Source organism: Chinchilla lanigera, unplaced genomic scaffold (assembly GCF_000276665.1).
Source record: "Chinchilla lanigera isolate Chin_1 unplaced genomic scaffold, ChiLan1.0 scaffold00072, whole genome shotgun sequence".
Lineage (NCBI taxonomy): Eukaryota > Metazoa > Chordata > Mammalia > Rodentia > Chinchillidae > Chinchilla > Chinchilla lanigera.
The window spans coordinates 4,400,187-4,416,480 of record NW_004955473.1 but is presented as its reverse complement, the minus strand read 5'-3'; the positions used below and the strand labels follow the sequence as shown (position 1 = coordinate 4,416,480).

The window sequence follows — 16,294 nt, the reverse complement described above, 5'->3', positions numbered from 1 at the left end:
AAATGAAAACAGGAGGTGTTCACATATATTCTGTAAAACTGGAGCACTGGGATGTGACAGTCTAAGGAGAGGACAGGGCAGTAAGGAAGGCAGCCTCGTCCTTGACATCATCTGGCTCTGGAGGCCTGGGCTCCTGTACAGAACAAGTGGTGACTGAGTGAAAGGGCCTTGCACCCTTCCAGTGGGACTCTAACTTCTACTCACACTGGATGAGAATTCCAGACAGGGCTTGCTTGAACTTCTCCTTTGCTTCTTCCATGTCTTTTTCATGGGCAGCTTTCTCATTCACCAGGCGGCGGACATGGCTGTTGGCTGACTGGATCATGGAGTAGAAGTTGTTGGCACTACGACGATTCACCTCTCCTCGTTCTATCCAGGTGAGCAGGGTCTGCACTGCTTCTGAGAATTTGGAATCATCTGAAGATGAGACGGTTTCTTGTTAGAACCATCAAAAGTAACTGCATCTGTATTTTCCAATATGCTGGCAAGGTGATAGCTATCGCTTTCTGCAAGTTGTGGTTCAACTAACTGCAGTGGATAAGGAGCCATGCACAAGCACACATTGGCAGGCAGCAGGCAGGCAGAAAAACAGAAAGAATGAAAGGCTCAAACATAGTCAGATTAGAAGATTAGATTAGATTAGATTAGTCAGATTAGATATGAAGAGTTTCAGAAAGAGAACTGTTTCTTCTTTTTTTAAATTTATTTTTCTGAGCTTGGGACGTGGCTCAGTAACAGAATGAACATTTAGCAAGCATGAGGCCCTGGGTTCAATCTCTAGCACTACAGTAACATTATCTGCACTGATATTATACTTTTTAACGTATTGCACATTACTTAACCTATGTGGATACATACGTGTGTGTGCAAGTCTCTGTGTGTACGAGAGAGAGAGACAGAGAGAGAGACAGAGAGACAGAGAATGCGTTATAAATTAGCAGTGAGAGAATGTCAGAATTTTACAATCCTGTGTTTTAATAAGGAAAAACAGACTCAAGTTCTGAGTTTAACTTGAATTTGACAGTAACTTTTCCCTAGATCCACAGAATTATATGTTGGAAGAAGCCTTAGGAGAGTTAAGTGGGTAATTCTTTAGATATAAACACTTACATCTTTGACCTTTTATAACATCATTCTTGTATCCAATCCACAGCCCCAGGTCTTCCACTCGGGGACAGTCATAATGTATTTTGAAGCAGTTCATATTATTTCTATAGCTCCCACATCTTTTTCCTCCTGCCTGAGGAACCCTCCAAGTAGGCATCCAGGAGTTATCCTCTCATATTAAGATGGCAGCACAGCTTTTCCAAAGCTTTTGGTCCAGCTTCCCGAGACAGCCATTTATACATTCCTGCTGTTACCAGACTTCTGAGAGGCGGCATCCAATTGGAGCCCCATTCTAAGGCTTCCCATGCCACTCTGGCCAGAAAGCCTCATGTCAAGTGGCAGTATCTCTCACTGCAATTTGAATTTCTTGTCTCTTGCCCTTTTGTCTCAATGCAGATTTATAACAGGAACTAAGCCTTTTCCCTAGAGCAGCTTCTAATTTCATTACTTGTATAAAATCCTTATGTTGATGTTCAGGTTTTCCTTTTCTTGAGGGCCATACAACAAGCAAATTCTTTTTTGTTTTGTTTTGTTGTTTTTGACTTAAATGGATTTGCTTGGTGTCATGTGACTAGGCAAGTCTCAGGCCTGGTGCCTTACCCATTGTTTTCAGCCTTTCAAATACTGCATGTCAGTATATTTGTATATCTATTTTGGAGTATATTTTCTAGTTTTTTCCTTGTAAGAAGTCAGTGATCAGTCAAAAGGGAATTCTTTGATTTCTTAAATGTGTGACTCCCTTAGGTTATGTGATGTAAACAAAGTTGGTGAGGGAGACCTATTTAACAAGTAGAATTAGCAAGATCTTGCTCAGCTGAGAGCACAAGAAGCAAGGCAAATTCATACCATTACAGCTGGGCTGGTGTCATCAAGAAGATCAGTGGGACACTAGCACTCATTTGATAAAATCAACTATTCTCAGAAAATGAGAGACTAGGGTTGAGCTACTAAGACATCAGACAGGGTGATTAATGTTAAATTAGCAAAATGATTTGGAGAACTAAGCAAGAGCAAACAGGAATCAAAAGTACAAGAAAAGCAGCCTGACCCTGTAATGCCTGGAAGTCTCCATAGTTGCTGTGTGAAATAAATTGGCCTTTTAAAATTGATTAAAAATGTCCTGTAGCTGGTGCGGTGGTAAACACTTGTAAAACCAGCTACTGAGGAGGTTGAGGCAGGAGGACCCCTAAGCTTGAGTCTAGCTTGGGTAACTTAGCAACTTAGTGAGAAATTTCCTCAAAAAATAAAGATGGGTGGATATACCTTAGGGGTACAGCACTTGCCTACCATGCAGAAGGCCCTGGGTTCAATCCCAGTACTGTAAAAGAAAAGAAGTATTCTTTTAATTGGTGGTGGCTAAGATTTGGAGTAATCTAAGAATGTGCACTCTGACTGCTTTCTGTGCCTCCATTTTCTCATCATCAAAATGGGGATTTTACTAGGGTTACATGAAGGTGTATCATTCTGATTAACTCATCTGATTTAGAATTCAAACCTAACTTGTATCCACTATGAAGAAGGGACATGTACAAGGTGTGACCAAAATATATAGTGTATATATAAATAAAAACAATTACAGTAAAAGTCACATTACCATTAATTCCACTCAAAATATTTTCCCCCACACTTCCAAAATACTTTCCCCAATATGCCTGCCACTTTCTGAAGCACTTCTGGGAGTCCTCTGTCTTTATGAGGTGTGATCAAAAATACTGCGAATAGTGCTGCCAAGTGTCAACCAATGGAAAGACAGGCGGATCAAAACATTATGGTGCATTCTCATCCACCTTATCCACTAGATCTGATATCATGTGACTTCTGGCTCTTTCCCAAAAGTCGAAGTGACCATGAAAGGTAAATGTTCTGAATCAGTTCAGGACATTGAGGCAGACATGACAGTGCAATTAAAGACATTCATGAAGGAGGACTTCCAGAACTGCTTCAGAAAGTGGCAAGAATGATGAGTATGTTTGAAGGAAAGGGGAGAATTTTGAAGGGCATTAATAGCAATGTATCTTTTGCTGTAATAAATATAAAAATTAAACATTCACCATAGGTTTTTTTTAAATTACACCTCATACCAGTTCCAAGTCATGAATCACACCTAAAATTCTCTGATGTAGACAGTAGGAAAAAACCCATTTCTTCTTAGTTAACTGATGTCTGAGAGAAAAATACTATCCTTTGAGACAACAAAGGAGTAGAGACACACGCAGCAAGAATAAATCTCCTGGTTCTTATTAGGTATGTACCTCTCTCAATTACCAAGGTTACAACACAAATGCTTCGAATCTGTAAGTGGGAAATCCAAAGCGTTATTACCAACAACACCATTTGTCACATTCCCTAAAGGAAAGGATTATTTTAATCAGGAAGCTCAAATGCCTTCTATACCTTTTAGTTTTTCAGCAACAATGCTGCATTCATGATCTGAGTAGTGGACCACTGGGGGTGGGGATGGTGGACGCAGTCTTTCTTCTTCCATCCGTCTCCGGTGGCGCTCCTCTCTTGCTAGCATACGCTGCTTACACTCCCACTCGTACAGGTCATCCCGTGCCTGTGCAAAGTCAACGTGGAGCCGACCTGTGTCCTTCTTGTCAGTACTAGAGCCCAGGCGAATTCGGTAACCTAAGTTTGGGGGTAGGATAACAGCAGCCTAGTAAGTAAGCAATTAAAAGTACTTTTCCAAGTTCAGTGTTTCAGATGTGGTTGCAGCAATTAAGTGACCCCATCACCCCAAATTCTCTCTCCATATTAGCAAGTTGAATCACCAAAAGACTTAAATGATAATCTTATTGCTAAGAACAGCTTACTATTTTATTGGCTGGGCTGGTCTTGATATTAGGAGTTACATTCCTCTATCTGCCATCTTACCTCTGGATGAGGGAAACAGAACCAGTAATAAACCCTATATGGGAATGAAGGTTGGGCATGAAAGAAGAGAAATGGTGGCCTCAAGCTATGGTGCTTTTGAATAACTTCAAGAGTGTCAATCATGCCATCACAAAGAATTTTGGTAAAACTTAAAATATTAACTTGGCATTTTGGTGTCTAAAATTGTTTCGTAGATGCACTTAGAAATTCTGGACAATATCTTTTCTGAGAGAAATATTAGATATGAGGAGTGGCATATAACCCAGATGGCACATACTTTGGGATACTTAAAGTTTGTGTGACTGTAATAGTGGTATGAGAGTGGGATTCAGAAAACTAAGATTTTACTCCCTACCTCCCCCTTTTATGCTTGCTATCCTTCTTCCTAAATTTAAAAAAAAACTGAAAAAACCAGTTAAGTACTTTTTAAGTTTTAGTAGTTGAATGAGATACTTCCATACACATTTATCACATTTCATTCTCAGCACAAGCTTTGAGGATAAACATTTTACTAAAGAGATAAACTGAGCATCAGAGGTTAGCGAGGTCAAGTATCTTCCCCTGGGTCTAACAACTGGCAAATAGCAGAACTTGAGTTTTTCTTTTAATTTATTTTAAGAATAAAAGAAGCAAAACATTAGCAAACAGACATCCATTTACAAAACAGCATAAGAACAATACATGCAATACAGAGTTACAGACAAAGTGGTAGGAAATTAACAATAGTTGTTGTATTACATATTGGTATCTTCAAAGTGGTTTCTTAGGAAAACAAATATAGACATGCAAGATTGATGAAATAATTATCATTAACTGTTCCTTTAAGTGAAGCCATAGAAGTCAGTAGTACAACTATGTTAGCTATCCTGCATATACATATATACATAATTTCCCCTTCTTTCTTTTCTCTGTTCCCTCATCCCAGTTTCTCTTTACCTCTGAGCATTTTCCTTTCGTTTCACAATGTCTGACATACCTCCTAAGTTTTATTCACTCTTTCAGGTTCTTACACTAGTGAGACAATATGTTGCTTACACATGGAGGTCTGGTTTATTTCACTTATGAGTATGTTCTCTACAGAACTTGAGTTTTAATCTAGGATATTAGACTCTAAGTCTGTTGTGTGTTCCTCTACTCTAAAGAATAATGCAGAGCATAGATTTTTGCTCCTGGCTGAGATAGAATAACAAAGGTTAGATATATCATCCTCCATTAAAGAATGAAAGATATGAAATATGAATAAAATATATGAAGCAGTAGCTTTAAAATAGTGGATATTAGATAATGAGGCCAGTGATCATGACAAGACAAGAATCAAATGAAGTGATCTCCATGATTGACCCAGCTTATTGCCTGGCGAGGTTTTCCAGGCCTTTGTAAAGGGAGAGAAACTTTGGCAGAGCGTTCATCCCAAGGTGAGTAAGAAAGAATATGGCAAGTAGAGTTCCTAACAGAGAAATATTCACAGTGAAAGAATTTCAGGGATGTGCAGAGGGCCCAACATGATTATGTCTAATGTCTAAGTTGAGGGGAATAATTAGTGGCTAGGACTAATTGTACATTAGACATTACAAAAGAAAAATAATAAACTTGAAACCATAGCATTGTAAACTATCAAAAATAAAATACAGACCGAACAAAAGGTTTAAAAAATGAAGCACTAGGCAGTGAGAAAAATTTAAGAGGCTTAATATATTCCTAATGGTGCACTGAGAACAGGGGAGAGGGGATGAAACAGAAAAAAGTATTTGAAGAAAGAGAAGGAGAAAAATTTCTAAATTGGATGAAAACTCACAGATTCAGGAAGTTCAGTGAACTTCAGACACAAGAAACATGAAAGAAATTACACCAAGGTACATCATAACTGAATTACTCAACACCACCAGTAAAGAGAATATCTTAAAAGCAGCTATAGATAAAAGACATTCAGTATTATGTACAGAGAAACAAAGGTAAGGACAGACATCATATGTATTGTTAGAAACAATGCAAAGAAAAAGCTAGTGGAACAAGACCTGAGAGAGAGGAGATAGAAAAGCTGTGAACATAGAAATCTATATTCAGAAAAAATATTTTTTTTAAAAAAAAGTGAAATCAATTTTTCTGAAACATACAAATGCTGAAAGAGTTCAACAGGAGGAGATTTACTACAAAAAAATGTATCAGAAAATTCAGGTAAATGGAAAATGATACCAAGTGGAAATCTGGATCTATACAGAGGAAGAGATACATAATGTATGATTCCAAGTAAAAGAAGTTCTAGAAAATGCACAGTAATCTGTTAGAGGACAGATAAGTGGTTGCCTGAGAAGGCAGTAGAGAGGTACAGGACCAAGGGATTACAAAAGAGGCAGGAAGGAACCTTTGGGAGTACCAGGCACAGTCATTATTTTGACTGTTTTGTCATTATTTTTGTTGGTGATGGTTTCACAACAGTATGTAATATATGTAATTGTATGTTTGAACTATATGAAGGTCATTGTATGTGAATTATTATATCTCATATGGCTGTTATAAAAAACAATGCCAAGAAACACTAAAACTAAAATATATTTTTTAGAAATAAGAATAGCTGGGCATGGTGGTGCATGCCTGCAGTCCCAGAACTTGGGAGGCCAAAGCAGGCTTATAAGTTTAAGTCCCACCTGGGCAACTTAGCAAGACCCTGTCTCAAAAAGGACTGGGGATGTAGCCCAGTGTGAAAGATCTGGGTTTAATCCCCAGTACTGGGGAGAAAAAGAAACATATTTCATAAGCAAACTTTCTAGGGTCCTTTGCAGTTTGCAATGTAATTGCACACTCATTCATTGTATTTGATTATCTGAGCCATCAGAAAAATAAGTCTACAAAAGGTTACCTTGGGCCATTCCCTGCACCCCAGATCTCCACGGGACCTGGGATGAACCCCACACATCTTTAGGAACTCTGGTGAGCCACCCCAGTGCCTCCCTGACCAGTTTGTGAGGCAGTGGAGCTTGGGCATGGCTTGGGGCCTTGGTGGCCACTCCCCACACCCTTAGTGAGTCTGAGGATGCCTGGCCGAACCCTGAACATCTTTAGGAACCCCAGTGAGCCACCTCAGAGTCTTGCTGACCAGCATGCAAGGCAGGCAGAGCCCTGGCCACCTTCTGGGGCCTTGGTGGCCACTCCTTGCACCTGCGGATACCCGCGGGAGCTTGCCTGAACCCCAACATCTTCAGGTACCCAGGGGAGCTACCCCTATGCTTCCCCACTAGTGTGTGAGGCAGGTAGAGCCTTGACACCTTCTGGGGTCTTAGTGGTCTCTCCCAGCATGACCCACACAGCTGTGAGAGCCCCACTGAAACCTGGACAGAGTCAGCAGCCTTGATGACTCCACCCTCACCCCTCGCCTTCTGGTGTGGGAACCGGGCTCGGTCCTGGGAAACATCTGAGGCCTTAGTGACCACGACCTGCATTCCCCTCTCACCTTTGTGGAAGCCAGGCTAAACCCCAAAGAGCTTCAGGAACTCCAGTGAGCCTCCCCTGCCCCTCCCACACTGGCCTGGAAGCCAAATGAATGCAAGAAAATTTTGTGAGCACCTGGGACCCCACCTTGCCACCACACACCAGCACAAAAGCCACATTGAGCATTAGGGATCTTCAGATCCTCACCCTGCCATTTGCATACAATTGTGGGAGTGAGGTTGAGCTCCAGGGAAACTCTGGATGTTCAAAAATGACAAAACGAAGGAGGAAAATGCAATCCCAGACCTCTACACCAGCCAGAACAAGTCCAGGAAATATCAACGCAGAAGAGCCAAGAAGTCATACACCTGAAATTTCTGAAATGATAACAACTGAAGTAAAGAAACAACTCCATCAGGCCATAGAAGATATCAGATCAAAAATAATGTCTCAGGTGAGAAAAGAAATGACAGCAATAATGAAAGAAATGTTCAGCATATCCAAAGGTGACATGGACAAGAAAATAGAAGAGCAGAGACAACTCAATGAAACTTTCAGGAAACAATATAGAAAAGAACTAGAAGATATGAAACAGATACAAACAGATATCCAGGAACTTAAAAATCCCATTGAAAGCTTGCAAAACTGCCTGAACGAAGCTGAAGATAGACTTTCAGACCTTGAAGACAGCATTACCACCAATGAATGTGAAAGGAGGGATCTCTTAAAAACAACAAGGAACCAGGAAATAGCAATTCAACAACTGCAAAACAAAGCAAAGAGAAACAATGTCAGATTAATAGGTATTAATGAAACAGCAGGTGTCAACCCAAGTGACATAAAAAGACTATTTGCAGAAATAATAGCAGAAAATTTCCCAGGCATGGTAAGAGAAATGGACATCCAGGTAAGTGAAGCATATAGAACTCCAGCTAATCATAACCAAAATAAATCTACACCCAGAAATATTGATCAAGATCCTGGAAACTCACCAGAAGCAGAGAATATTAAAAGCTGTTAGAGAAAAGAAACAGATCACCTATAAAGGAAAGCCTATCAGAATCACAGCAGACTTCTCAACACAAACCATCAAGGCAAGAAGAGCATGGACTGAAGTATTTCAGGTACTGAAAGAAAACAACTTTAAACCCAGTCTGAGGTACCCTGCAAAGCAATCTTTCAAATTTAATGGAGAAATAAAGTATTTCCATGATAAAGAACAACTGAAGAAATTCATGAATGCAAAACCAATCCTCCAAAGAGTCCTAAAAGATATCCTAGAAATAGATAAAACAGACTGCAGCTTCAAGAACAACAACAGAAAGGAACCAACAAGCAGAGCAAGCAATGAAACAGAGGGACAAAGGAGGATCCAACAACAGGAAAATAACATAACAAAGATAAGTCAATACATATCAGTTATAACATCCATGTAAACGGTCTTAATACACCAACCAAAAGAAGCAGACTAGCAGAGTGGATCAAGAAACAAAATCCAACTATATGGAGTATACAAGAAACACATTTAACTAAAAAGGAAATTCAGAGACTGAAAACTAAAGGATGGAAAACAATATTCCATGCAACAGGAATGCAGAAAAGAGCAGGTATAGCTATTCTGTTTGTAGACAATGTGAACTTCAAACCAAGCACAATCAAAAGAGATATAGAAGGTCACTACATACTTGTGAGGGGAAAACTTTGAGAGAATAGATAACAATCACAAACATCTATGCACTAAATACAGGAGCACACTACTATATAAGACAAATTTTAACAGACATGAAAAATGAAATAAGCAGCAACACAATCATAACGGGGGACTTAAACACACCATTGTCACAAGGAGATAGAACAACTAGACAAAAAATTTAGAAAGAAATAACAGAACTTAACCAAACTTGTGAACATATGGACTTGGTAGACCTTTAGAGAGTGTTCCACCCAACAGCATCAGAATACACATTCTTCTCAGCTGAACATGGGACATTCTCTAAAATAGACAATATGTTAGCACATAGAACATGCTTAAGTAAACGCAAAGGAACTGAAATTATCCCATGCATATTATGAGACCATAGTGCAATGAAATTGGAAATTAATGACAGAAGAAATCACAAAAACTCCATAAACACATGGAAATTAAATAACACCCTCTTGAACAACCAAGGGGCCACAGATGAAATCAAAGTAGAAATTAAACACTATCTTCAGGGGCTGGGGATTTAGCTCAGCGGCAAAAGCGCCTGCCTGGCAAGTGCAAGGTCGTGAGTTCAGTTCCTGGTACCGGAGAAAAACCAAAAAATAAAAAAATAAAAAAAAATAAACACTATCTTCAATCAAAGGAAAATGTGCATATAACCTACAGGAACCTGTGGGATGCAATGAAAGCAGTCCTCAGAGGGAAATTTATAGTGCTGAATTCCCACCTCAGTAAAACACAACAAGCACAAATAAACACTCTTATGCTGCACCTCAAGCTTCTAGAAAAGAAAAAGAGCAAGTCAAACACAAAGCCCAGGGGGCTGGGGATTTAGCTCAGCAGCAAAGGGCCTGCCTGGCAAGCGCGAGGTTGTGAGTTCGGTTCCCGGTACCGGAGAAAAAAACCAAAAAAAAAAAAAAAAAAAACACAAAGCCCAAAGAAGACAGGAAATTATAGAGCTCAGGGCGGAAATTAATGGAATGGAGACTAAAAAAAACTATACAAATAATTAATAAATTGAAGACTTGGTTCTTTAAAAGAACAACAACTAAAAAGATAAACCCCAGCCAACCTTATCAAAAAGGTAAAGAAAAAACTGAAATACATTCAATAAGGAATAATAGGGGTGAAATCATTACTGATCCTGAAGAAATTCAGATCATCAATACCTACTTTGACAATCTTTACTCTCATAGGATGGAAAACACAGAGGAAATGGACAGATTTCTAGATACATATGAATTACCAAAGCTTAATGCAGAAGATATAAAAATCCTGAATAACTCAATATCAGCCAGTGAAATTCAGAATATAAAAAAAAAACTTGCCATTGAAGAAAACCCCAACTCCTGATGGATTCACAGCTGAATTCTACAAGAAATTTAGACAAGATTTAAGAACAATTCTTCTCAAACTTTTTAATGAAATTGAAAGGGAAGGAATTCTCCCCAATCATTCCTGGAGGCAAGTATTATCCTGATACCAAAACCACAGAAAGACCCAACCAAAAAAGACAGCTACAGGCCAATCTCCCTAATGAAGATAGATGCAAAAACTCCCAGTAAAATACTAGTAAACAGAATACAACACATTATCAAGAAGATTATACACTATGACCAGATGGGATTCATCCCAGGAATGGAGAGATGGTTCAATATACACAAATCAATTAATGTAATAAACCATGTCAATACAGTCAAAGGCAAAAATCACACGGTCATCTCCATTGATGCAGAAAAAGCCTTCGACAAAGTCCAACACTCATTCATGAGAAAAACCCTACAGAAAATAGGAATAGATGGCCTTTATCTCAAGCTGATCAAAGCTATTTATGACAAACCAATGGCTAACATTATACTAAATGGTCAAAAATTGAAAGCTTTCACTTTAAAATGAGGAACAAGACAAGGATGTCCACTGTCACCACTCCTATTCAATATAGTTCTGGAAATATTAGCTAGAGCAATTAGACAAGAGAGAGAAATAAAAGGAATAAGGATAGGAAAGGAAGAAGTGAAAGTGTCACTATTTGCAGATGACATGATACTCTACATAGAAGACCGCCAAAACTCCACAAAAGGTTTATGGACTTAATAACCAAATTCAATAGCATAGCTGGATACAAAGTCAACACCCAAAAATCAATAGCATTGCTGTAAACAAGCAACAAACAGACTGAGAGAGAAATTAGGGAAAAATCTTTCATAATAGCATCTAAAAAGATGAAATATTTAGGAATCAATCTAACGAAGTAAAAGGTCTATACAGTGAAAATTATAGTACTCTGCAAAAAGATATCAAAGAGGATATCAGAAAATGGAAAGATATACCTTGCTCATGGATAGGAAGAACCAACATTGTGAAAATAGCCATACTCCCAAAATTGTTGTACAGATTCAATGCAATCCCGATTAACATTTCATCAGTACGTCTCACAGATCTAGGGAAGACATTCCTAGAGTTCATCTGGAACCAGAACAGGTCTAGAATAGCAAAAGCAATCCCAGAAAATAAAGGAAAGGCAGGAGGTATCGCAATTCCTGATTTGAAATTATACTACAAATCTACTGTGATAAAATCAGCATGGTACTGGCACAAAAACAGACCTGAAGATCAATGGAACAGACTAGATACAGACACAACGACAAACACACTCAGCCACCTTATCTTTGACAAAGAGGCCAAACATGCTCACTGAAAGAAAGATAGCCTCTTTAATAAATGTTATTGGAAAAACTGGCTTTTCACATGCTGAAGACTAAAACTAGACCCATGTCTTTTACCATGCACTAAATTAAAGTCAAAATGGATTAAAGATCCAAATATTAAAACAGAAACACTAAATCTATTGGAAGAGAAAGTAGGTAAAAATCTTGAAGTATAGGGGTAATCAGAGAGTTCATGAACAAAAACCAAACTTCAAGGGAAGTACTTCAAAGAATCAACAACTGGGATCTCATCCTATTAAAAAGTTTTTGCACATCCAAAGAAATCACAAATAGAGTAAAAAGAATACCCACGAATTGGGAAAAAATTAGCCAACTGCCCCTCAGAGAAAGGACTTCTATCTGGGACATATAAAGAGTTAAAAAAAATCAGGCCTCCAAAATTTAAAGACCCTATCTAAAAATGGGCATCTGAAATGAATACATACTTCTCAGATGAAGACAAACTAATGGCAAATAAATACATGAAAAAATGTTCAATGTCATTAGTCATTTGAGAAATGCAAATTAAAACAACACTGAGATTCCATCTCACCCCAGAAAGAATGGCTAGCATTAAGAAATCAACCAATAACAAATGCTGGAGAGGTTGTGGGGAGAAAGGAACCCTACTCCACTGCTGGTAGGAGTGTAAACTGGTGAAAGCACTGTGGAAATCAGGTTGGAGATTCCTCACAAATTGGAAGGATTGGAAGTCCCACTTAACCCAGCTATTCCCCTCTGGGTATTTTTCCAAAAGAATTAAAAACATCATACCACAGCAACATATATCCACTCATGTTAAAGTAGCATAATTTGTTATAACTAAATTAAAAAGATGTGGTATTTTTATACAATGGAGTATTACTCAGCTATAAAAAAGATAAACTTGAGGCTTTTATAGGTAAATGGATGAAACTAGAGACCATACTCATAAGTGAAATAAATCGGATCCACATGTGTAAACATCATATTGTCTCCCTGGTGTAGGAACCTGAAAGAGTAAGTAAAACTCAAAATTTACAATGGATGATATGAAAGGGTAAGAAATTGCTCAAAGGAAGGAACAACCAGGATGAGGGAAAGAGGAAAAAGTAGCTGGGATAACTGTACTGCTGATGTCTAATAGTGTATTGAAAGAACAGTTAATGCTTAAAATTTTTATGTTCTGAACAATTTTGCATGCATATATCTGATAATCTGAGCACCTGCTTTGAAGACAACAATATGCAATGGAACAACCATTGGTGAACTCCTACCATCTTGTCCAGTGAAACACTGTATTATCTCTAATGTTTTATCTAATAATTATTTTGTTATTCTCTTTAATGGTTTGAACAAACCATTCCATTCTTACATCTGGTAATCTGAGGAACACAGTTGAAGATAACAATATGTAATATAACAACCACTGTTAATTCCCATTATTTTGTTTGAAACCCTGTATCACTTTTCATGTTCTTGCTTTGTTTTGTTTATGTTTGCAATGTTGGTATGCTGCTATTGCTTTTTTTCTCTTTCTTTTACTACTCTCTTTAAAGAAAAAAAAAGGTTACCTTACCTATTCACCTGGGACTGTGGATAGGATCAAAAGAGAGTATGACAGGACACCTCCATGTAAATCACACAACATATGCAATGGGGCTTCGGGATGGGTGTGCTGTGCACAGTGCAGTCTCCCAAAGGTGCTTCATTTGTGACAAAGAAAGACAATTCTTTCTACTCTTTTTTGGATCATTTTCTAAAGGATTTTAATTATTTTAAGCATTTTTCTTCCATAATGTGATATAGCAGCCATCCCATTCTGGAGATTTCTAGAATTTGTGAACTTCCAAGTGGGTAGATTCAAATTTAAAGGGCAAAATTTAGATATTTTCACAGCACCAATTGTTATCCCCTTTCCTTTTGCAGCCCTGAGAACGTTTCTGTGAGGCAGCTGTTAGCAGAGTGCTCTTTTTAGTAATGTTTAGATGACTGCTTCCTGAGCAGTATGTTGTGTCCTATGTATAACTGTTCAGGGCTTTTTGAGACCTTTACATGCTTATGAAAACAGTCTATTGTGGAGTGCTCTTTTCTTGTTGCTAACTGCTATCTGATCTTCAGTAGTTAAATTCTCCAGCACTCAGCAACTATAAGAGTAAACTACATCTCCCTTCTTCTCTCCTACTCCATGTTACTACCCCACTTTTTCAAATCTCCATTACCTTCTCCCTGGCCTATTGTAACAGACTTCCAATTGACCTTCTCTCTTCTAGACCATTTTTACGCAGAGCTGTCAGATTAATCTTTCAGAAACAACTATCTTCCTTGTTCAAAAATTACTTCAACAATTTCTTATCACCAGTTGAGTAACGAAAGACACAACTGTCAAACCTTTCCAAGTATGCTAACAAATGATGCTTTCCTCCTCCTCTCATGTCTCTTTAGTACACAAACCACCACTTACTGTCTCCTGAATGCTTGCCAAAACTTTTCAGCTTTGTACCTTTGCTCATGCTGCTTCCATGCCCCATTGTCTAAAGGCAAATGCTTCCTATTTGTCAAGGACTTGATGCAAATGCTACCTTTCCTCATTTCTACAGTTTAGAGTCTGACATATTCATATTCTCTCCTCCTCCCCTCTGCCTCCCTAATGGCACTTATAGCTATCAATCATTATTGTTAGCAGAGAGTGCATCTTATCAGTATTTTCAGTAGTGCCTGCTGCTGAGTAAATGTTTCTTTAATAAAGGAATGTATTGCTTCATACTAAGTTCATTAAGAGGAAGAACTAGGTTTTACTCATTTTTTCCTCTGCACAGCATCTAGCACAATAGTTTACTCAAAGGAGATATTACAAAGTACCTACTGCATGAATGAAGATTCTGGTGTCCTAACATGTCTAGCACTTTAAATAAGTTCTCCCAAACCATTACTCTTAGGTGAAGAAGTACTTAATTTTTCTTTGGCTTTCCCAATTACCCTGTCTTCTTCCTTCTAGGTTATCTTTCTACTGCCCCATAAAAACAATATCAATTCAAAATATGCAAAAGATCAACCACGAAACTTGAACTTCAAACCAACCCAAAAGGCATGCAGCTTCACTTTATGGTACTCATCAGAAGTTATTCCAATTATAATTCCTTGCCCCACGCCAAATTTGAACTTCCACCATGAGTAGATTTTGTGGAAAGCAGTTCTTACTAGCTTCACTCCACAATACTATTTAACCATTATTGCTTCTGGGTCAGGCTACTGTTACAATTAGTTAAATTATTTCCCAGTCACTACGCTTGCTGTACGTATCTGTCTATCTTCTACCCAGAAGTAATATTCGTCAAATGTAAATTAGATCATGTCACTTCAACCCTTAAAATCCTCCAGTGGATTTCAGTATAAAACTCATGACTGTAGTTCAAAAGGCCCATGCTAATTTTCTATACTCTGCTTAAACATTCTAAGTTTATTTGTACCTCAGGGCCTTTGGTTAGCTGCTCCTTATTTTAGAATGAGATATCACCAATGAAAATCTTTCACACTGTTCAGTTCTTGGTTCAAATATCAGAGAAAAGTTCCTTTCCTAATGCTGCCAGGTACATTATCCTTTTTATCTTCTTCATAGCACTTATCAGTACCTGATATTAACTTGTTTATTTGTTTACATATATATCACATTTTACTATTGCCAGAATGTAATATCCAGAATGTAATATGGCAGGAAATCTCAGTCTTTGCTGTATCTCCAGTAACCTAGTATTCTGCATAGCAGTCAATAAATATTTGACTTACTGCTATGGTTTGAATGTGTCTCCCAACAGGTCATATGTTGGACACTTAATCCCCAAATTTATGTTAATGGTATTTGGGGTAGGGCCTTCAAGATGTAATTAGGATTAGATGAAGTTATGGTATGAGATTCTCATAATGGCATTAGTGCCTTTAAAAGATGGGGAAAAGAGTCCCAAGTTAGCATACTTGCTCTATCTCTATATGTGATGCCCTCTGTTAGAGTTCAGCGAGAAGGCCCTCTTCAGCTGCACATATGCTAGTGTCATGCCCTTGGACTACCCAGCCTTCAGAAATGGAGACAAATGAATCGCCTTTCTTTATCTACCCAGGTGCAGGTATTTTGTCCTCACAGCAGATTATGAACTAAGATCCTTCTGTAACTATTTTTTGAGTTTCTAACTTTTGTGTTAGGTCCTAGGCATTGGGGATCAAATGTTAAATAAGACCCAGCCCTTGCCATAGAGGAGTTCAAACTCTGGATGAGGAAAGAGTCAGTTCTAACATGGTGTAATAGGTGTCATGTCAGGAGGAAGCACCAGATGCCACAGAGGCATTTGGGAAGGGTGCCTAAATCAACCTGAGATAGAGGGGAAAGATAAGCCAGAAAAATTTCAAGGGAACCTTGTGCTTGAGCTGTAGCATAAGTATAAGGTACCCAACTTGCAGGTTGGATGTGCCTGTGTTACAATGAAAAATATAAAAAGTGAAGGAA

The 16,294-nt window shown here is 38.3% G+C and overlaps 1 protein-coding gene across 4 annotated transcripts in view; it reads right to left on the bottom strand.

Annotated features, from left to right (window-relative positions):
• The window catches only part of Enox2 (ecto-NOX disulfide-thiol exchanger 2), a 331,866-nt gene that overhangs the window by 38,788 nt on the left and 276,784 nt on the right, over window positions 1–16,294 (bottom strand). For all 4 annotated transcript variants that reach the window (XM_005401231.2, XM_005401230.2, XM_005401229.2 and 1 more), the window contains 2 exons: window positions 3,502–3,735; window positions 205–417 (listed from right to left, as the gene is read on the bottom strand). In XM_005401231.2, the coding sequence (XP_005401288.1) occupies window positions 205–417; window positions 3,502–3,735 (447 nt within the window). The remainder of the gene's footprint in view (window positions 1–204; window positions 418–3,501; window positions 3,736–16,294) is intronic.